Here is a 23,772-nt window from a genome sequence, read left to right as displayed (position 1 = left end):
CTTGATCTATACACGCACCACCCTCTGTGTGAAAAAGTTGCCCCTCAGGTCCCTCTTTCCCTTCTCACCCTAAAACTATGTCCTCTAATTCTGAACTCCCCCACCCTAGTGAAAAGACCTTGTCTGTTTACCGTATCCATGCCCCTCATGATTTTATAAACCTCTATATAAGGTCACCCCTCAGCCTCCGACACTCCAGGGAAAACCCAACCTATTCAGCCTCTCCCTGTAGCTGTAGAAGATCAAGAGACCCTGGTTTCAGTGCCTCAAGAGGATGAATGTTGTACTGCACTCAGCCAAGGTATGTATCATTGTCTACTGAATGCTTCACAGCCCTGTGAGCTAAGTGTCAGGTTGCCACTGCAGAGGACTCTCACAGATGAGACTGGATGTCAGGAATATCCATCAGATGCTTTGAGGACAATCAATATCTGTCACTTAGTTACAGCTATCAAGGTAGCACTACTTGCATCACAAAGCTGCTGTCTCTTACACATCAGTCAAGGCTTGCACTTAAAATGATAAAAGTATACACTATACAAGACTCAGTGACTCATGCATCAGTAGTTCTTCACAACTAGGAGAATGACCATATCTGCTAGATTGCCAGAAAAGGCTCACGTGGGACATGGATACAGCCACAATGGTGGCTTTGAATGGCTCTTCTGAGCAGTCCAGGGAACAGAAGCATCGAACGTTGTATATCTAATGATGGCCTTACTGGATGCTTGGTGAACCTTGCAACATTGTTTGGCATTGGCTGAAGGATTCGCACTGTGCTCATTAGTCATGCCTTTTGGGGTACCCCTTATCACCCACGAATTACCCTGGGAGTGATGCAGAGGAGTGAAGGTTTGAGGAACTTGAGAGTTATGCAGATTGTAAGTATCATGACAGACTCCTAAATAGTGAGCACACAGGAATGGTCACAGTCAATACTCCCTTGATTCGAGGGAACTCAGCAATGGTTGCTCATCCAGTTATCATAACATAAACTTGAATGTTTTACTCTGTTACCTATATGGCTAATTATATATTTTATCTATATTAGGTTTAGAAATCGAAGATCCATTAACCAGATTTATTTAAAATTCCAAAATTATTGATTTATATAAAACAAAACCTTTTTTCATAGAGATATCGAGCTGATTAAAACATGCAGTTTGTAACATGATAACATAAATGATCACAACCTCTACATTTCTTAAAAACACATCACCAGGTAAGGTGAAGAAAATTGCTTTCTCTCTGCAGAGACTAAAAACACTTTGCCAATATGTCTTCATCCTCTTGAAACAAAAAGGATAAAGTTTGAAATGCTAAGACGGTTGTCAGTTGGACACTTTTGTATTCTAGGAGAGAGTGAGCCTGCAGATGCTGGAGATCAGAGTGAAGAGAGTGGTGCTGGAAAAGCACAGCAGGTCAGGCAGCATCCGAGGAGCAGAAGAATCAACGTTTCAAGCATAAGCCCTTCACACAGTCAGATTTCACCCAACACACTCCGTGGTTTTCTGGGGATCTTTGCAGGCACAGTCATTCAGGAAATAGCAACAAACTCTTTTAATGGTTTCTAATGTGAGAGCAGCTAGAACAGGCTCCAGGTACCACACTGGAACCACAACATGGGTTATTTTCCACAGGCAGGAGATTATAACTGAAGAGTCCATTTCTTTTGGAAGGCTTCTCCCCAGCTACTCTGAATCGTATCCAGAGCAGAAACTAAAACCTGACAAACCCATTAGGTAGCCGATCTGCAGTAAACAAGAGTTATTATAAGATATATGACTACCAAGAAAAGCTTTGTTTAAAAAAGAGTTCCAATGCCATATCATGGACCTCATTTTGAAAAAGGACTCCACAATCTTTTAAATTCAATTGCACAAGAATAATTATAAGTGAAGTCGTCCTAACACTGATCATTTCCACTAACTGTTTCCAAGCATTTACCATTAGCCACTTGACTATCAAGGAGTGTCTTTTTTTTTTAAAAGGCCTCCTGTCAGAAAAACTGAATTTGTGCTTCCTGCCAATGAAGTTCCACTGCTTGTCTTTCTAAAAACTCCAGGTGGGTGTGGAAGATTCCATCCAAGAAACTTGTAAAAGGTTATAGATCGATGAAGCAAGTGGGCAAGAAATTGGCAGATGGATTAGTATGTGGGAAAGTATGATCTCATCCATGATGAAATGACCAACCCGAATTATCTGATCATCTGTTTGAAACTTAGGGCTTTATTTGGTCCTTTATAACTCCTGACATTTCATGGATTTTACCTTAGTTAAATATAATCTTTTGATACTGTCAGATTAATAAAGCCTCAGATATTTTGAGTTTGATGCCAAATCTAATGTTGACACAGACATGACGGCCAAATTACCATCTTCTGTGCTAAAACAGTCACCATTCTTTGTTACAGACTTTTATCGTTTTTTTCATATATTGCTGCTCTGATATACAGACTGGCATCTCTCAACCTAATTATTCACTCACTTTATTTTACTTTGTTATTTCTACTTGTCCTTCTATGTGCTGTATTGCTTTTTAGAGCAAAAGCAGTGATCCTTTTTAGTTTTATTCTGTGGAATGAAGTTCTTATAATCCGGTTGGTTTGGTATATGGCAGCATATGGTTCATTAATGTAACTGAATTCCATGCGCAGTATTTCAACTCTAACGACCCAAAGGATTAGATTCCCTCCAGCAGTTCTTTAAAAGAAATTTGTTTGCCACTAAAGTGTCTTAAATTTCCTTTTGAATCTTTAATGTAGCAGTAAAATGTTATACTGCTAAAATAATTTCAGAAATTTGGCATCGTTCTGGCAGAATGCATATAACTATTGAGTGTCCTCCCTTGTGGTGCAGTAGCAGTGGGGAATAACACCAGGAAATTTTTTTAACTACTAGATACTGATCAACCTTCTACCTTTTTGTCTCTAATCCTCTAATCCATCTGCTTCTTTTCCTTCTTCCTTTCTTTATTGTCTGTCTCAGGCTTCATTGTGTAAGGAGTGGATATTGGAGTTCATTGGTTAACCATTTGCTTTGTGAAGTACCAAAATAGTTTGCTTTCTTCTTCTTTAATTATTCATGAGGTGTGGCTGCTGCTGGCAAGGCCAGCACGTTATTGTCTCCGAGTATGGTGCTGGAAAAGCATACCCGGTCAGTCAGCATCTAAGGAGCAGGAGAATTGATGTTTCGAGCACAGAGCTCTATGCTTGAAACGTCAATTCTCCTGCTCCTCGGTTGCTGCCTGACCTGCTGTGCTTTTCCAGCACCACACGCTCGACTCTGATCTCCAACATCTGCAGTCCTCACTTTCTCCCAGATTATTGTCTATCCCTAACTGCCCTGAATAAAGCCATTTCAGAAGGCAGTGAAGAGTCACCTATATTGCTGTGGGTTTGCAGTCTCATATTAGCCAGACCCAGTAAGGACAGTGGGTTTCCTTCCCTGACAGATATTAGTGCAGCAGTCGGGGTTTTTATGATGATTGATATGCTTACATGGTCACCGTTACTGAGAAAAAGCTTTCTATTCAAGATTTATTAATTAAATTCAAATTTGACCAGCTGCCAGGGTGGGATTGAATTCACATCCCCAGAGCCATTATATATGCTTGGCTGAGAGCCAAGACATCCAAACATTTTCTTGAAACACCTGAGCTCTCACTTGATTGACACATCTCGGATGTCTGATCACTTGGTGTCAATGTTTCCTTGCAAAAGGTAAAGGAATTTTAAGTTTTTCAGTTTCAGTGAATGAAATTTAAAGGGGCTAGATTTGTCCATTTTTATTGCTGTGTTGTTTTAAAAAAACTCTTTTTAACACGGTAGAAAGTTATCAATGAATGATTTGTTTTTTACACAGATTTTAATAGTATATCTACTATTCATTTTAAGGCTACATCCTGATTGCCCAGACCCTGTCCACAATCTGCGAGGGACAAGTCAGGGATGTGGTGGAATGCTCCTCACTTGCAGGAATTAAGGATGCTCCAACAACATTTGAAGCGTGACACCATCCAGACTGAAAAACCCTCTTGATTGGCACCATATCCACAAATCTAACTCCCTCCACCACCGATGCTCAGTAGCAGCAATGTGTGCCATCTACAAGATGCAGAAATACACCAAGGTTACTTATAGAGTCATAGAGATGTACATCATGGAAACAGACCCTTCGGTCCAACCCGTCCATGATGACCAGATATCCCAAACCCAATCTAGTCCCACCTGCCAGCACCTGGCCCATATCCCTCCAAACCCTTCCTATTCATATACCCATCCAAATGCCTCTTAAATGTTGCAATTGTACCAGTCTCCACCACTTCCTCTAGCAGCTCATTCCATACATGTACCACCCTCTGTGTGGAAAAGTTGCCCGTTAGGTCTCTTTTATATCTTTCCTCTCTTACCCTAAACCTATGCCATCTAGTTCTGGACTCCCCAACCGCAGGGAAAAGACTTTGCCTATTTACCTATCCATGCCCCTCATAACCCTCAACAATGGGCATCTAGAAAGACAAGGGCAGCAAATACATTGAAACGCCACCACCATGCACATTCCCCTTCAAACCCCTCGTTACCCAGACTTGGGAAATATATTACCTTTACTTCAGTGTTGCTCCAGAATGCTCTGTTCAATGTTTAAAAAAAATCACACAACACCAGGTTATAGTCCAACAGGTTTAAGTGGAAGCACACTAGCTGGTGTTGTGTGATTTTTCACTTTGTACACCCCAGTCCAACACCGGCATCTCCAAATCATGCCCTGTTCAATGACATTGTGAGAGTACGTGCACCACAATTGATTGCCGCTGTTCAAGAAAAGGGCAACTGGAGATGGGCAATAAATGCTGGCCCAGCCATGGTGCCCACATCCCCTGAAAAATACTGTTTTCATGGCGATGGAATTGCTATAGCCTGGATATGGAATTGCTATAGCTTGGCATGGAAGGATTGCAGGAGGGACCATGTAGTATTGTGGATCGGACATGGAAAATGCATGGCAGCTAATAGCTGAACGCCCATTCTGGTTGTTTTCTAACTGAGACAGAATGCCACAGTGCCAAGGCAGGCACTTTAAACTGCCCGACTCCACACCTGGTAGTCCTTGTCAGCTGGCACAACTGGGTATGAAGCACCTATCTCCCTAGCAACAATATTCCTTCCATTGTGCTCACTTTCTCTCAGTGGGAGTGGGCTGAGCTGGGAGGTTTCCTGACACCCACTACCTGCTTCAAGGATGAAAATCCAGGCCCAAGATCTCAGGTTGAGAAGACCGTTCATCTTCCCCTTCTGATGGAAGATCATCTTGACCTGAAAAGTTAGCTCTGCTTCTCTCTTTGTGGACGTTGTCCAACCAGCTGAGTATTTCCAGCTTGTTTTTGTTTTATTTCTAATTTCCACTACCTGCAGCAATTTCCTTTAGTGTTCAATTAACTCTGGAATCACACAAATGATGTGACTTACTAATGTTACATGTCCGTGACCTGTTTCTGGCTATAGTATTTTTCTCTTTAAAAACATCAATAGTTGAAACTCAGATATAAACTTTAGAGTTGAAGAGATGGGAAGTTTAGCAGTGTTTGAATATGTCTTAATAAACCCCATGCCTGAGACTGAAAGAGTGTTTGGCATATCTGGGGTCCAGTTGCATTTCATTCACATTACATGTATCAACAAAAATAAAAACTCTACATCAATTACGTTTATGCATCATTCAACTCATGACTGCTTAAAATCTGTCGAAAGAAACTGCATCCTCCTCGCTTTGTCAGAAATAACGAAACCATTCTATTTGTGTTACATCGTGTTTGATTGTTAGCCTTTCATGACCTCAGTCTTCAATGACATGAGTCACTGGTTGTACATTCTTACAGAAATAACGTCAAAATAAATGAACTTTTAAGAAGTCTGCATGTGTGTTTGCACTGTTTAGAGCTTCTGTTTCCAGTATTGGTGGTTTCTTTCTTAATCTGAAATATTGTTCTTGTTTACATTCCTGACCACATAAATTAGAGACAGTCTAACGTTCAGTTTTCTTTTACAGTTTGCACATATGGAACTCCATACAGATGGATACACATCTGGAATACTGTCGCAAACAAATGCACATCGTTGCCATTGTGTTGTTGCTGAGGAACCTTAAACCTAAGGAAGACCTTTCACCATCTTTAGAGGAAAGGTTCAGCAGTGTCTTCCGAAGACAGTTTGAGGAGATGGAAACCAGGCTATGGATAGAGCATGATGGGGTGTTAGCTGCATTAGCGGCTCAAAGCGACCAAGAGACTGGCGAGCGAATGGCAGCTCTCCATTTGAGACAAAGGGAAGAGGAAGAAGAAACTGAGCTGCTCATACAGAAAATGGATGAACAGGTATGTGAAGGCCTGTGGTAGTTTTTGTTTTAGTCAGATACAACAGAGAGAGAGTATCTCAGAATATTGCCATGTCATGTATCATATTTTACGAAAGAACAGCCTTAGAAATGTGTATTTAGGGTCTTGAGTATTGCTGAAAAAAAATCCAATTTTATCAAATCTTTTTGTCTCGCATTCATCAGGACAATTTGCAAAAATTACCAAAGGGAAAACAGCATTTATACTGTATGAGAGCTAAATGGACTGTGACTGATGTTATATGTACAGCTATGCAATAACTAACTTTTATTTATCTTTTGTTTAAATTTTAAGCAAGATTGACTTTGGTTAGGGTGTTGGCTGAAAAATGAACCAGAAATCATTGGTCACCTATTTTGTAGAGTTGAAAGGCAGGGTATGTACATTGTCTTTCTGCCTGCAAGGATGATGGCTCTGTGTATTAATGTATTTAGCGTTCAGTATACACAAGGTGTTACACTGAAAGCCAATACAGGTTGTTCAGGTATAATGAGCATTTCATTAACACGAGTTGGCTACAATGCAGTTGATGAACTGTGCACGCTGTTTGGATAACGCAAATTTTCTACTGAACAGTATAGCAATTTTCTATACCATCTTGTACAGCATGATTTTCTATAGCGGTGTACTATGGTGTGACTTTCTATAGCATGGGGTTGTAGGGAGCAGAACTAGACTGTACAGTAATTCTAAATTGATTGTCAACATAATTCCTCACACACTCAGGATTATTTAGTAAATCTTCTCCAAGATCGCATTATTTAGTAAATGTTTCTCAACTAGAGAATCATGTTTAATGTTGGAAACTACTTGGAGTTTTTCAAACAGCCAAAGGGACATGTTGTTCGGTATTTGGTAGCTTTATTGCCAAATTACTGCTGTATGGGAAATACCACATTGGGCAGAATGAGTACTTGATCTGTATTTCTTGCTCTGAATGTGTGCTGTTTTTTTCCAGCTATTTTGATGCAGAAACATGACTGTATAGACTCTTGCAAAACTCCAGCATCTTTTTCCTGTGGATGGAATTTTCCCATTTTTGTTCTATCTTGTCAGGTGAGATTCATGGCACCCATTCACCATGGCTCACAGGGACTTTTCCCACGCAATCTTTCGCTCTTCACCTTATTGTTGATACAAATGGATGTTTTGGTCCCCTGCTTATAGATTCATGCTGTGTGGCAGGTGTCAGGGGACTCTGTGGTGTTGGGACTTTGCAACATTTGTGCTAATGACAGCTAGTTACACACCATTTTAGATACTGCGAGCCAAGCTCTGTCCTTCGCACTATGGTGCTCAACTGCTATTGCTGAGGATGTGGCCCAGAATGGAAAGTTAACACCCTGCTTCACAGACTGGGACCTGGAGGCACTGGTGAAAGGATACTGCAGGGAAGGGCCATATTTTAGGACAAAGTGAGGACTGCAGATGCTGGAGATCAGAACTGAAAATGTGTTGCTGGAAAAGCGCAGCAGGTCAGGCAGCATCCAAGGAGCAGGAGAATCGACGTTCCAGGCATGAGCCCTTCTTCAGGAATGAGGAATGTGTGTCCAGCAGGCTAAGATAAAAGGTAGGCAGGAGGGACTTGAGGGAGTCGCGTTGGAAATGCGATAGGTGGAAGGATGTTAAGGTGAGGGTGATAGGCCAGAGTGGGGGTGGGGGCGGAGAGGTCAGGAAGAAGATTGCAGGTTAGGAAGGTGGTGCTGAGTTCAAGGGTTGGGACTGAGACAAGGTTGGGGGAGGGGAAATGAGGAAACTGGAGGAATCTGTGTTCATCCCTTGTGGTTGGAGGGTTCCTAGGTGGAAGATGAGGCACTCTTCCTCCAGCCGTCATGTTGCTATGGTCTGCCAATGGAGGAGTCCATGGACCTGCATGTCCTTGGTGGAGTGGGAGGGGGAATTGAAGTGTTGAGCCATGGGGTGGTTAGGTTGGTTGGTCCAGGTGTCCCAGAGGTGTTCTCTGGAACGTTCCGCAAGTAGGCGGCCTGTCTTCCCAATATAGAGGAGGCCACATCGGGTGCAGTGGATGCAATAGATGATGTGTGTGGAGGTGCAGGTGAATTTGTGGCGGATATGGAAGGATCCCTTGGGGCCTTGGAGGGAAGTAAGAGGGGAGGTATGGCCGCAAGTTTTGCATTTCTTGCGGTTGCAGGGGAAGGAGCCGGGAGTAGAGGTTGGGTTGGTGGGGGGTGTGGACCTGACGAGGGAGTCACGAAGGGAGTGTTCTTTTCGGAACGCTGATTGGGGAGGGGAGGGAAATATATCCCTGGTGGTGGGGTCCGTTTGGAGGTGGCGGAAATGACGACGGACGATACGATGTGCATGGAGGTTGGTGGGGTGGGAGGTGAGGACCAGTGGGCTTCTGTCCTGGTGGCGATTGGAGGGGCGGGGTTCAAGGGTGGAGGTGCGGGAAGTGGAGGAGATGCGGTGGAGGGCATCGTCGACCACATCTGGGGGGGAATTGCAGTCTTTGAAGAAAGAGGCCATCTGGGTTGTTCGGTATTGAAACTGGTCCTCCTGGGAGCAGATGCGGTGGAGACGAAGGAATTGGGAATATGGGACAGCGTTTTTACAGGGGGCAGGGTGGGAGGAGGTGTAGTTTATGTAGCTGTGGGAGTCGGTCGGTTTATAGTAAATGTCCGATAGAAATGGAGAGGTCTAGGAAGGGGAGGGAGGAGTCTGAGAGGGTCCAGGTAAATTTGAGGTCGGGTGGAAGGTGTTGGTATGTGGATGAACTGTTCAACCTCCTCATGGGAGCACGAGGCAGCGCCGATACAGTCATCGATGTAGCGGAGGAAAAGGTGGGGGGTGGTGCCAGTGTAGCTGCAGAAGATGGACTGTTCCACATATCCTACGAAGAGGCAGGCATAGCTGGGGTCCATGGCTACTCCTTTGATTTGGAGGAAGTGGGAGGATTGGAAAGAGAAGTTGTTCAGAGTGAGGACCAGATCAGTCAGTCAAAGGAGGGTGTCAGTGGAAGGGTACTGGTTGGTACGGTGGGAAAGGAAGAAGCGGGGGGCTTTGAGTCCTTTGTGATGGGGGATGGAGGTGTACAGGGACTGGATGTCCATGGTGAAGCCTGCTTGGCACACTTTCCTCATTCCTGAAGAAGGGCTCATGCCCGAACCGTCGATTCTCCTGCTCCTTGGATGCTGCCTGACCTGCTGTGCTTTTCCAGCAACACATTTTCAGCTCCGGGCCATATTTTATCCTGCTTCAGGAGGCCACCCCTGTGGACCCAGCCAGACTGGACTCGGACAGCAGTCCTGATCAGCCTTCCCTCTAATTTTCTTTCCGCCTGCATGGGTTTTCAAAACGTGTGGATTGTAGCACCTTCCAGAGCTGGAAGCCAATGGCACAATCAGTATGCTAATACCAATCGGCATGCAGCTTGGTGAGGCTATTGGTCCTGAGATGTGTCTCCAGTTAAAAGGAACACCCAACAATGCAGGAAGAGAGCCTGTGATATTAATTTAATGCAGTGCTCAATCCTCAGAAGCAATTCCTTGCTTTGTCTCATTGCAAGAAAACCTGGCCCAGCCCCTAGACTGATATCTCCACAACATCCTGACTGACCTACCTGTAATCAGCAGGCTGATTGCACTTGAACTACAGGACTCAGAGTGACCCAGTCCTCAGATTACAAGGACATGGATCCATGGACTCTGTTAGGATCAAGCACCTGACGATGGATAACCCCCAGACTTGAATAGGACCAGCCCTTTGACTGACCAGTACTCTTTGACTGATGTAGTCCCACTTGACCCCACTAAGTACTGCTCCCCATTGGTCTTTAGAACGTGGTCATTTGTTTGATATGCAAGCATCTTTTTTGCCATACATCAACATATCTACCGTCCTTGCAGTTCACTTCCCCTGACAGTGACAAGCTGCAGCCTCCCCCTGTGTGCTAAGAAAGTAATATGAAGTATACAGAACTGGCAGCTCCCAAGTAAGTGCAAAATGAGTGAGCACTATGAATGCAAAGTAAGCGCCATAACATACATCCCTGGGCAGATGCATATGTGTCTGTGCCTGCAAAGCAATCTGGCAGAAGCCTCAGTTCATAGGTGTACTCAAGCTCCAAAGCCAAGTGTTGACGTTTTGAATTGGGGTGGGTTGTGCAGTTGTGGGGGTTGAGGGGAGGTGTATGTGTGCATGCCTGTCTGTGTCTGTAAGCAGGCATGGGTTGTTGTTGTGGTCATCCTGGTGGTGTGCTGCTGCTGATGTATCTGGACAAAGGGCCAGGGAGGATGGTGACCATGGAACATGCAGCAATATTGTCTTGTCTTGTGTCGCCATAATCTTACCAGACCATAGGGGCTGCTCCCTTCACGAGAGAGAAGCGACTGGCTGTGATTTATCCTGAGGGCCACCAGACCTCAGGCGAGGGATGAGGTTGAGAAGGAGAGTCCTTCATGGAAAATCATGTGTTGACGATGCGAATGGATGATATTTGCGTTCAGGCAATCAGGAAGTGTGAGGTAATCACCCTGACATTCACATCTGCCATCTATTCTCTCAGGGAAGGAGAAGAAAAGTGGAAGTGATGTATCTCTAAGAAGAGTTGGGTTGGTAATAGCATGCAAGTGAATGTAAAGAGATAGTTTCCACTCAATAGCAAGACTCTGAAACCACCATTTAAAGTTTCAGGGAAAAATTGGAAACACTTGCTTGATATAAAGATTCTGTTTTTTTTTCCTTATTGCTATATTTTCTCAACTTTCCCACTGTTAACCACACCACACCAGGGATGGAATGTTCCACCCTATTTATTACATTCCTCAGATATAAGATTTTATAATTAAGTATTGGGCACTTCCTAATTGGATGATATTTGGGTTCAGGCAATAATATCATCAACACATGAGGTTACCATGAAGGACTCTCCTTCTCAACCTCGTTCCTCACCTAAGGCCTGATGGCCATCAGGGTAAATCACCACCAGTCGCTTCTCTCTAATGAAGTTGTGAGGAATGGGGCATCGACTGACAGAATTGAACTGAAAAGTATCTCTTCTGGACCTGAAATTGTGATGACAATAACAATCATAGCCACTTTCATTTATGTAGTGACACCATAAAACATCCCAAGATAAGCCAAAGGTTGACAATCACCTACTTGGATTTAGGACTGCTGACCAAATATTTGTTGAAGGTTTTAAAATGAGTTTCGGAGAAGAGAGATATTGTGGGGGCGTGGTATTCCTGCACCTAGGATCTGGTATTTAAATGTGGAGCTGTACAAATGAACGATGCACGAGAGCCAGAATGGCTTGATACTATTGTCTAATTTTAACAAGATTTGCAGATTTGCCCATTAAGTTTAGACCACTTAGTCTGAACCTGAGTAACTACAGTATAGACTATTTCATTTTTAGTAAGCTCATATGACTTATCTTCAGATAAGTCACTGTGTGTAGAAGATTTATACCTAAGAGGTTAGCACGTTGACACATGCTGATTAGCCTGTGAAACCAGGTTGAACGCATGACCAACCCTGTAAGGTTAGATAACTGGATTGCAAACAAATTACTGGAATCAAAAGGTGAACAATTAAAAATATGCCGAGAATATTCAAACTCGAGTGTTCTGAGTGAACTTAGTTTTCATGTTATTTTTAATTCAGTTTTGCTGCAAGGCCTGTATGCATGGTCAAAGCGTTGCTATGTAATGCAGATTGAATGCCAGAAACATGTGTTTCTGTACATTGCTGTGGGGTTGATTTAGAAACAGCCTGTGATAGTATGCTTGATAAAACATTCAGGATGGTTCCTTTCACATTCACTTGATCTTTTCCTGCTAAATGTCACAGGAGTTACATACGTATATTTTTGCACGTGGTCACTTACCTTTCAGGGTAGAAGGTTAGTTCATCCCGCAACATGAAATAGATGTGATATTAAAAACAGAAAATGACCAAAATGGGCAGCAAGTCAGGCAAATGTGTTGACCTGAAACATTAACTCTGTCTCGCTCTGTAGTGATGCTACCTGACATACTCAGTATTTGCAGCATTTTATTTCTGTTTTTATTTCTGATCTGCAAGAATTGCAAGGCTTTTCTTTTAACAAACTATATTTGTATGTTTGCAAAATAAGACATTTGTAGAGGTGCGTCTGTTTCAGTTGACTCTGGTCCTTCCGACTGAGGTGGTTTGTCAGATCATGTCTTAATTAGAAGGATAGTGGTACCTTCAGAACAGAGACTGTGAAGGAACATATGGTGCACATTTTAAAAGCTTTGCTAGGGAAAGCTTTTATTTTTAGGTACAGATGTGCATTTGCAGATGTTCAACAATAACAGTTTCTAGTGACAATGACAACCTGCATTTACTATGAAATTTGAAATCTCCCAAAGCTTTTCATTGAGTTTTCTTAAGCAAAATTGAACTTAAGGGAAAGTAGAGGTATTATGAAAGATCACTGAAGATTTGATATAAGGATATATTTTAAAGAGTGTCTGAAATGAAGAAAGATATGTCAAGAGTTTGGGAGGAGTTCAAAGCTTAGGGAGAAGGCTGCTTTTATTTATATTCATTCTTGAGATGAGGGCATTCCTGGCTAAACTAGCATTTACTGCCAATAGGTATATCCCAGTCAAAGGTGGTAATAGGTTGCCATCTTGAATTGCTGCAGCCTTTGGGAAGAAAATACATTGATATCACTTTAGTGAGGGAATTCCAGGGTTTTAACCCAGTGACAGTGAAGGAATGGTGATATAGTTCCCAGTCAAGATTGTGCAGGGTTTGGAAGGGAATTTGCAGGTAGTGGTGTTCCCATGCATCATTCCTTTGTCCTTCAAGATGTTAGAGATTAGAGGGTTTGGAAGTTGCTGTCTGAGGAGCTTTAGTGAGTTACTGCAGTTTATCTTAGAGATCATACTCACTGCTGACACTAAGTTGGTGAAGGTACTGTCACCAGTGGTGGAACAATTAAAATCTGGGATGCTAATGAGCAGGTGTCTAGGAGAACTGTGGAGTGTAGGAGGTTAAAAAGGTAGATGGTGTTGAGATGGTGGAGGGATTGTCAACTAAGGCTGAGTTGGTAACTTGTTTGATTTGTTAAGTTTGGCATTCAATTCCCATATTGAGTCTTGAATTGAAAAATCAGGACTGTTGTTCCAATGTAATGCTTTCTGGAATTCTAAGTTAGGACGGTGTATAACTTGGAGAATATCTTTGTTTAAAAGATCCTTTGATAATAAAGCACTGATAAATGACAAAGTTGCACCATCAAAAAGGAGTCCAGAGTTACCGCTGTTCCACTGCATTATAATAACATGTTGAGGAGTTTGTGCCACACTGTCAAATTTAAAATAAGGAGAGTGAATCATCTGGTACCCTGCACTGCTTCAAAAGACTGTGAATGATTGAATAATATCTCTTCAGAGATTACTTCCTTCATTGGAAAAACTGCTGTCAGGACTGCTGCAATCATGTTACTGTTAATATTATTATTAATAATCATAGCAGTAGTAACTGTGAAGCATTCTGGACCAAAAAAATATGAGAGGATCTTTATCATTGAATACTGTTTATTCTGACAGTGTACCTGTAAAACTTGATGAAGATAAAGAATTGTCTGAGCTCTTTCACAGGAATAGAACATCATTCTCTTGCTTTAGTATGGCTGAAGGACTTCCCTTCATGTGCATTGTTTGCTGTTCCCCGTTTATTGCCTATTGAAAGATCCTTGTGACTACCTTATACAGCTAGAAGTTACTGGAACTCCTATTGCATCTTCTATAGCCAAGTGTTAACAGTGTTTATCACACACATTGTCATCACCACAGGTGGGCGGCATGGTGGCACAGTGGTTAGTGCTGCTGCCTCACAGCGCCTGAGACCCGGGTTCAATTCCCGCCTCAGGCGACTGACTGTGTGGAGTTTGCACATTTTCCCTGTGTCTGCGTGGGTTTCCTCCAGGTGCTGCGGTTTCCTCCCACAGTCCAAAGATGTGCAGGTGAATTGGCCATGCTAAATTGCCTGTAGTGTTAGGTAAGGGGTAAATGTAGGGGTATTGGTGTGTTGCGCTTCGGTGGGTCAGTGTGGACTTGTTGGGCCGAAGTGCCTGTTTCCACACTGTAATCTAATCTAATCTATATATAGGAATAGGATTTGCTCATTCTGATCTGGAGTGTCAACAAGATCATGATTTACTGCATTAGTGACTGAAGAGTCAGGCATTACAAAATTTGCTTCCTGAAATGAAACTGACCTGTACATTTTCAGGCAAAAATGAGGACTACAAATGCTGGAGATTAGAGTGGAGAGTGTGGTGCTGGAAAAGCACAGTGGGTCAGGCAGCACCTGAGGAGCAGGAGAATCGATGTTTTGGGCAAAAGCCCTTCATCAGGAATGAGGCTCCTCATGTTCACTCCTGAGTGTGTCTCCTGGTTAGGAATTAATTCACCCTCTTCAGGTTTGTGTAGGAGAGAAGTGAAATAAATGGCAGATTGATACCTTGAAAAAGCTGAGAAAAGTCTTCATGAAAGATGATCTATTTCATTTAAGGTGTGAGAAGCCTTCCCAAGATGTTGTCCTGTTTTGCTTAGATAAAAGTCCATGTTCCTGGAGGAGCTGTGAGAATTCCTGAAACAATGGAATGTTGATATCTTCTTGGCATGACCGTGTTTTTTGCTTGGGACTAAGTGCCTAGTAATCGCTGTAGAAGACCAAAAGCACGAAAACAACAAACTGCGGATGCTGGAAATCAGAAACAAAATCAGAAATTGTTGGAAAGATTGAGCCAACTAGAGGTTCAGGCATGTTTTGTCTCGCTCCATATTAAAACCATGGAATTCTTCTTGATGTCACTCCCTTTCCCCCTCAGATTTTCTACCTTTTCCAATCATTTTCAACATTCCTAAACGCCACCCCACCCCCCAATCCATGCTAACCTCTGCATCTCGCTGGCTGTGTCTGTACAAATTGAGATATTATTACATAGTGTGACCAATTATGTCGACTTTCATTTTGTTTCTCTGACCCAGTTCAAACCCACATCTCTGAAAGTGACAATTATCTTTGTGGATGTCAATGACAGTAAATTGCTGCTTTCTAGCAGACTGATGAAAGTGTTTTCTTTCTTTGAGGGAAAATAGCCAGATTGGTTTGACAGGAAAAAAAAGTCCCATTGGAGCTAAGGATTTTAAAAAATTACTGGTCAGAATGTGTTTAGTTGTCTAGCTTGTTAGGATTGTACAGATTTTCATTGTGTATGACAGGAGTTATTATTTCCAGCAACATTTTACTTCCCATCATAAAATAAACAACAAACATGGGATAGTCTGTGTATTTTCTTTAGAGATTCATTTTTTAAAAAAATTGGTACTTAGATGCACAGTGGCTCTGTGGTTAGCACTGCTGCCAGTGGCCCAAGTTTGATTCCACTCTCAGGTAACTGGCTGACTGTGTGGCGTTTACACAATCTCCCCATGTCTGTGTGGGTTTCCTCTGGGTGCTCCGGTTTCCTCCCACAGTCCACTGTTTTGCAGGTTTAATGGACTGGCCATGTTAAATTGCACATTGTCCAGGGATGTGCAGACTAGGTGGATTAGCCATGGGAAAAAGCAGGATTACAGGAATAGCCTAGGGCGGTGAATCTGGGTGGGATAGCTCTTCAGAGGATCAGTGTGGATTTGATGGGCTGCATGATCTGCTTCCCTCTGTGGTGAATCTATGATATAATCACTGAGGTTTTAACAGCATGGAGTCCCTTTGACCCAGCATGTCACACTGGTCACCAATATCCATTTATTCTGATCCCCATTTCCAGCATTTGGCCCATAGCCTTATATGCTATTGGCATTTCAAGTGTTCATCTCAATATTTCTTGAATGTCTTGAGGGATTCCCCCATCCACGACACTTTTGGGCATTGCGTTGTTGATATCCACAGCCCTCAGGGTGAAAACCTGTTTCCTCCAATCCCTTTTAAACCTCCAGTTCAGTACTTTGGAACTGTGCCCCTGGTTGTTGACCCCTCTAATCAGGGAAACATTTCTTCCTATCTATTCAGCACATGTCCCTCCAGATTTTGTACACTTTAATTGGATCCCCAGCCCTCATCATTCTCTGCTCTAAGGAAAAACAGCCCCAGCCTACCTCGTCTCTCTTCACAGCTGAATTATTCCATCCCAAGCAACGTCCTGGTGAATCTGTTCTGCTCTTCTGTGTCATCACTTCCTTCTTATATTGTGGCAACCTGAACTATGCACTGTACTCCAGCTGTGGCCAAACTAATACTTGGCAGCTCTGTCATAACCTTCTCATTGTTACATTTTAAAGCCTTGACCAACTAAGGCAAGTATCTTACATGAACTACCTTATCTACCTGTCCTTCTGCCTTCAAGGGTCTGTGGGCATATGCACAACAAAGTCCCTCTGGTCTTGTGTATTTCCCAGGCTCCTATTATTCAACATGTATGCCCTTGCCTTGTTACTCCTCCTAAAATACATTACCTCACACTGTTCAGGATTTGCTACAGTAGAGCACATCTGACCACCCCACCTATGTCGTCTGGAGTCTAAGGCTTGCTTTCTTGCTGTTTACCGCACCACCAATTTCATGTCGTCTGTTGAGCATACCTTATACATTCATGTCGAGATCATTAATGTACACAACAAACAGCAAGGGAGCCAGAAACCTGGACGCAGGTTTCCAGTCTGAGTGTCATAGAGGCCTACAGCACAGTTATAAAAAAAATCCTTCAACATTCAACCTCTGCTTCCTGCCACGATGCCAATATTTGATCCAAATTGCCCTGAATCCCAAATATGTATTAGCATTGCGCTGAAACACCTTAAGCTTAATTTTAGTTGTGTGTCAAATGGTTCCAAGCTGAAGTCAACAATGGGTTTGCTTCAGTCATTGCTTCAGCAAAGCTTATCTGTGTGAAACTGGCTAAGTAATGACTGTCAAATCATATTCCTGTAATGTAATGGTTATGTTGCTGTATTAGTAATGTAGTTCCCCGGATGAACAAAACCAAGAATATTCATTTAAATCTCACCAAGGTAGTTCCTAAGTCAATGAAGACCATATTGCTTGGAGTTTAGAAAGGTACAGGGTGATGTAATAATTCATACATAATATTTAAGGGACTGACAAGGTAGATGCTAATAAAATGGGCTAAATTCTGTCACAGAATGGGAGGTGGGGTTGAAGAAATTCAGACTGGAAGTCTGACCTGAAGCTAATATTGTCCTGGCTCTGGACAAACCACATCAGGGCAGGCAGGTCCACACCCGCCACCAACCCAACCTCCACTCCCGGCAACTTCCCCTGCAACCGCAAGAAATGCAAAACTTGCGCCCACACCTCCCCCTTACTTCCCTCCAAGGCCCCAAGGGATCCATCCATATCCACCACAAATTAACCTGCACTCCACACACGTCATTTATTGCATCCGCTGCACCCGACGTGGCCTCCTCTACATTGGGGAGACAGGCTGCCTACTTGCAGAACGTTTCAGAGAACACCTCTGGGACACCCAGACCAACCAACCCAACCACCCCGTGGCTCAACACTTCAACTCCCCCTCCCACTCCACCAAGGACATGCAGGTCCTTGGACTCCTCCATCGCCAGACCATAGCAACACGACGGTTGGAGGAAGAGCACCTCATCTTCCGCCTAGGAACCCTCCAACCACAAGGGATGAACTCAGATTTCTCCAGTTCCCTCATTTCCCCTCCCCCGACCTTGTCTCAGTCAAATCCCTCAAACTCAGCACCGCCTTCCTAACCTGCAATCTTCTTCCTGACCTCTCCGCCCCCACCCCCCCACTCTGGCCTATCACACTCACCTTGACCTCCTTCCACCTATCGCATTTCCAATGCCCCTCCCCCAAGTCCCACCTCCCTACCTTTTATCTTAGCCTGCTGGACACACTTTCCTCATTCCTGAAGAAGGGCTCATGCCCAAAACGACGATTTTCCTGCTCCTTGGATGCTGCCTGACCTGCTGCGCTTTTCCAGCAACACATTTTCAGCTCTGATCTCCAGCATCTGCAGTCCTCACTTTCTCCTTATGTTAGGGATTGCCAACTCCACGTATGCAGATGAGCAATCATTTTGGCCAATTAGGATTAGGGCCTATTTTCAGAAAGCATCAGCATTTTCCCAATGTCGTCCTGCTGAATCAGCTTGGATGAGCTCGCAGTGGCAGGTTAGTGGACCAGCAACAACTCCTCTCACTCAACTGGTGAGTGAGCAAAGCTGTGGGGGCAGTGGGACTTGAGGGTGGTGGTGTTCCCACTACCCCCATATTCCTATTGCACTTATCCTCTAGATGGCAGTGTTTGGAGGTTTGGAAGGTGTTGTCTAAAGATGTAATGACCTACTCCTAAGTTCTTTAAATTCTCTGAAGCTTCCAAGAATGTTTCTATTTTGAGGTACTATAAGCTTTGTGATGCTACAGACTACATGTTGGAATGGAATGAAGTATGAGAGATAGAGGTCAATTGAGAGAAAAGTGAAATGATGCACTTTGGCGGAACTATTGAGAAAAGACAGTATGCTGTAACCGGAATGGTTTTAGAAAACGTAGACAAACAGAGAAACTATGGTGATTGTATGTACAAACCTTTAACATCCTTTTTAAGGCATGTTGAAAAGTGTGGTGCTGGAAAAGCACAGCAAGTCAGGCAGCATTTGAGGAGCAGGAGAATCAACATTTTGAGCATAAGCTCTTCATCAGGAATGTGGAGGGGGGGGGGGTGGGGTGGGGGCTGAGAGATAAATAGGAGAGTGGGGGTGTGGCTGGGGGGGGTAAGGTGATAGGTAGGTGCAAGTCGGGGGGGTGGTGATGGTGACAGGTCGGAGTGGAAGGTGGAGCAGATAGGTGGGAAAGAAGATGGACTGGTAGACAGATCAAGAGGGCGGTGCCAATTTGGAGGGTTGGACCTGTGATGAGGTGGAGGGAGGGGAAATGAGGAAACTGGTGAAATTGATGTTGATTCTGTGTGGTTGGAGGGTCCCAAGGCAGAAGATGATGCATTCTTCCTCCAGGTGTCGGGTGGCTTGGATTTAGCAGTGGAGGAGGCCCAAGGGGGAGCTGAAGTGTTGGCCACAGGGCGGTGGGGTCTGTTTGCTGTATGTGTCCCAGAAATGTTCTCTGAAATGTTCCGCAAGTTGGTGTACTATCTTCTCAATGTAGAGGAGACCACATTGAGAGCAATGGATACAGTAGATGAGGTGTTTGGAAGTGCAGGAAAATCTCTGCCGGATGTGGAATGATAATTTGGGGTCTTGGATCGAGGTGAGGGGGGAGGTGTGGGCACAGATTTAACACCTCCTGTGGCTGCAAGGTAAGGTGGCGGGAGCAGGTTGGTGGGGGTGCGGCGTGCGTGGATCTAACAAGGTAGTCATGGAAGGCATGGTTACTGCAGAATGCTGATGGGGTGGGGAGGGAAATATGTCTCTGGTGGGGTCTGATTGTCGGTGGGGGAAATGGCAGAGGGTAATGTGCTATTTTTGAAGACTAGTGGGACCAGGAGGGTTCTATCCTTGTTGCGGTTGGAGAGGTGGGGTTCGAGGGTGGAGGTGCGGGAAGTGGAGGAGGTGTACTGGAGGGCATTGTTGACCACATGGGAGAGGAAATTGTGGTCCTTGAAATAGAAGGCCAACTAGGATGTTCTGGAATAGTTTTGCTCCTCCTGGGAGTAGATACAGCAGAGGCAGAGGAATTTGGAGTAAGGGATTACATTTTTACAGGAGTGGGGTGGGAAGACGTGTAGTCCAGGTAGCTATGGGAGTTGGTGGATTGGAAGTAGATATCGATGTTGAGTTGGTTGCCAGAGCATGTTGGGTACTGGGTTTATAAACAGAATGATGAATAAAAAGGCCACGAGGTAGTGCCTTAGAAAACTCTAATTAGTCTTGTAGACAATTCAGGAAAGATGTGAAGGTACCAAAATGATTTAGCAGCAAACCAACAGCTGTAAGGAAGGGTTGGAAACATTAACATCATTTTCCTTGAAACAGAAAAGGCAAGGAGTTCTGAATAGGATGGGTTTTGGTAAGAGTAGCTCAAAAAAGCTTATTCCCTCTTGTAAATTTGTAAGTAACTAGAAATCAGAGATTCAAAATGACAGCCAAAATATCAAGAGTTGCAAACTTTTTGTTCCTTGGTGTTGTCAGGACTTGGAATGCTGTGCCTGAAGTAAATGACAGCTGATCCTATCAATAATACTGACCAGGGAACTGCGGGGGTGAATCGGAATGTGAGATGAAGCACAAATGCTTTAAGAGATGGCATTGAAAAAAATGGAGATAGTGCGAACTGCAAATGCTGGAGCGTCAGAGCGGATAAAGTGTGGAGCTGGTAAAAGCACAGCAGGTCAAGCAGCATCAGAGGAGCAGGGGAGTTGACGTTTCAAGTCGGAACCTTTCATCAGGACATCGGATCTGAAACATCGACTCCCCTCCTCCTCTGATGCTGCGTGACCTGCTGGGCTTTTTCCAGCTCCATTCTTTATTCACATTGAAATAATGGGCCAAATGACAAGCTCTGTGGTTGCAATGGTGATGTCTCGTCATCTTAGACATTCTTTGCTTTCCCGCTGAACTCTCAAACCAGTCCATCCTAAGACTTCTTTAGTTGTTCTTAAATAGAGATGTAATAAAGTGTTATTTTAATGGATCACTGAGATTAGGTGAGGGGGAGGATATGCCGATTTTTTTTTTGACCTATCTGGAATTAGCAACTTCTATCAATAATGATATTGAGTGTCTGGACTCTACAGCCTGACAATGGATCTGTGTACTGGGTACCACTACTATTCAGCAGCAAGTATGCTTGACATCAACCTTCTCTGATGCTATTTTCTTACTTTTTAATCATCCTGTTCGGATATGTTATGACTCCCCTCCAGGGCAAGTGTACTTTGAACCCAGGTCTTTTAGCTCAGAGGTGGGAACCCACACACTGTAGCACAAGAGACCTCTGATGCTGTTTTATGAATAGAGTCATGTTAGAAAGCCTTGAATTCCAGAATATTCCGCCACCTTTGTTGGATTCATTCTTCTGTAAATTCTTCTCACAGTTGAATCATCAGCCCACTGTCAATGAAATTCCATGAAGAGACAATACTTTGCCTGTCAAGCAGCTGAATTATAGGAAGAATTTCATTTTGTCAGCTTTGCTTTAATTAGCTGACTTAAATTTTGGAGATTCCAAAATTACTTCCAATTACATTGGCAGCTTCAAAGTAATCTAAAAATATATACTTAACTGAGAAATATGTGATTCATTCAAATAGACTTTGCTGTGCAATTCACCCACATGATCTCCATTTCAATGTAATATGACTCCCTGGCCCTACTATCTCTCAATGTATTAATAGGAAAGTCTATTCTGATTAAATTCAGATTAACAGTGTAATGTTGACTCAGTAGCAATTTGAAGGTTATCTATACAAATGTAAAACTCAATGGATATTTTGTGAAAGTGGTAAGCTTCTTTCAATTGGTTGTAAAATAAGAAGTGAATAAGGTAGCAACTATGACAAAACAAGGCAGGTTAAATAAATGAAATGTAAAAAGGGTTTAAGAATAAAGAATGAAGGCATAGAATATGAAATAAGGAAGTTGTACCAAACATTAATGGGCCACTCAATAGGAATCTTGAATCCAATTTTGGGCCCCATATTTTAGTAAAGTAGGTATAGTCTGATTAGCATGGGAACATGGATGTGCCCACTCAGTTTTTCATCCTCAATTATCTGCCCAATTCCCTAATCAGTATCATTTAAGTGGTCAGTTGTCACCTTTTTTCAAGCAAAACATTCCAAATCCTGACAACCTCCAAGTAAAAAAAATTCTCAACTCTTGCTATCTTGGCAATGATTTTGCATCTCTGATTTCTGGTTATCTTCAAATTTACAGGAGGGACTAAGCTTTTTTAAACTGTCTACTACTTCAGTTACCTGGCGACCTGCTCCTTGGAACAGAGATGTTTGATAAGTGTTCAAAATCAAAAAAGGGCTTCAATCTAGCAATTGAGGATTGGTTATGGCAGAGGTATTGGCAAGAGGGCACAGATTGAAGAAAATTGACAAACGAAGTAGCAGTGAGATGAGGAAACAACCATTATGCGATCATTTCGAGCTGGAATGAATTGCCTGAGAAGGTTGTGAGGAAGCAGATTCAATAGCAAGTATCAGGTTGGAACTGCATAAATATTTGATGGGAGAAATTTGCCCTGAAGACAAAACCTTGGAAGCTTTAATGTGATCTCAGTTTCATTGGCAGCTACGCAATACACTTGCAATACCGCACCAAACTGAATAAAGACAGAACACACATACGACATTAGGAGAAATGTTTACCAAGTTGCATACAAGACTTTTATAGACAGAAAAGTCTATACCGAATAATTTCCTGTATATCAATACAAATATTAACTGTGAGACTGCATGTGTTTTTTTTTTAACTGTCTATTCTGTGGTGTACGTTTTGTGAGGCTTCACATTCTTTTGAAGGGTTTCACAAAATCACAAGTAGCTTAAGCTTTTCTGTTCAATGATTTTTCTGGTTCCCCTGAGTTTGACAAAGCCCTGCCTGTCAAGTAGGGTTTCAAAATGCACCTTCTATGAGTACGTGCTGGGTCCTAATTTTATAGGGGATGGAGAAAGGGACAGCTCAGTGGTTAACACTACTGTCTGTCAGTGCCAGGGACTAGGCTTCGATTCCACCCTTGGACGACTGTCTGTGTGGAGTTTGCACATTCTCCCTATGGGTTTCTGCTGGGTGCTCTGGTTTCCTCCAAATGTCCAAAGATGTGTAGGTTAGGTGGATTTGCCATAGAAAATGCAGAGTTACAGGGATAGAGTAGGGGAGTTGTGGTGCTCTTTGGCGAGTTGGCGTGGACTTGATGGGCCAAATAGCCTGCTTCCACACTGTAGAGATTCTATGATACTGCTCGTCCCATGGTTGGACTTTAACCTGACAAAGTTCAAGTCAGGCTGCTGTGCAGCATTAATGCACTGCAGGATGGATGAACAAGCGGAGAGTTGGACCACTGTCTCTCAGGGTAGAGTCTTCTGCTCTGGAAAGCAGTGAGTTTGAAGCTGGGAATGGTACTTAATTAGAGAGGGTGGTAGTGTTGGATACATGATTGCTGCTGCTCTTGCTGTTGCTCTGGGTAGCTTGTTATCTCCCAAACTGTGTTCATTCTGATTGAAGGCAGTCAATGTCTGGTTGTGTGATGGGCAGAAGGCAAGGCTGTGCCTTCTGGGAAGCAAGCTATTGTGACACCCAACCTGAAAACTTCATCCCCTTTACTTCCCCTTGCCACAAGCATCACCTCTTGCCGTGGATCTCTGGCAACGTGGCCTCTTCAGCACAGAAACTGCCGGTAACCTGATCTGTCTCC

At 43.3% G+C, this 23,772-nt stretch overlaps 1 protein-coding gene across 4 annotated transcripts in view; it reads left to right on the top strand.

Moving 5' to 3' along the window:
- The window catches only part of LOC140485653 (limbin-like), a 188,549-nt gene that overhangs the window by 48,971 nt on the left and 115,806 nt on the right, over positions 1 to 23,772 (top strand). For all 4 annotated transcript variants that reach the window (XM_072584027.1, XM_072584028.1, XM_072584025.1 and 1 more), the window contains one exon: positions 6,049 to 6,373. In XM_072584027.1, the coding sequence (XP_072440128.1) occupies positions 6,049 to 6,373 (325 nt within the window). The remainder of the gene's footprint in view (positions 1 to 6,048; positions 6,374 to 23,772) is intronic.

Source organism: Chiloscyllium punctatum, chromosome 14 (genome assembly GCF_047496795.1).
Source record: "Chiloscyllium punctatum isolate Juve2018m chromosome 14, sChiPun1.3, whole genome shotgun sequence".
NCBI lineage: Eukaryota > Metazoa > Chordata > Chondrichthyes > Orectolobiformes > Hemiscylliidae > Chiloscyllium > Chiloscyllium punctatum.
This window is presented reverse-complemented; position numbering and strand designations above follow the sequence as displayed.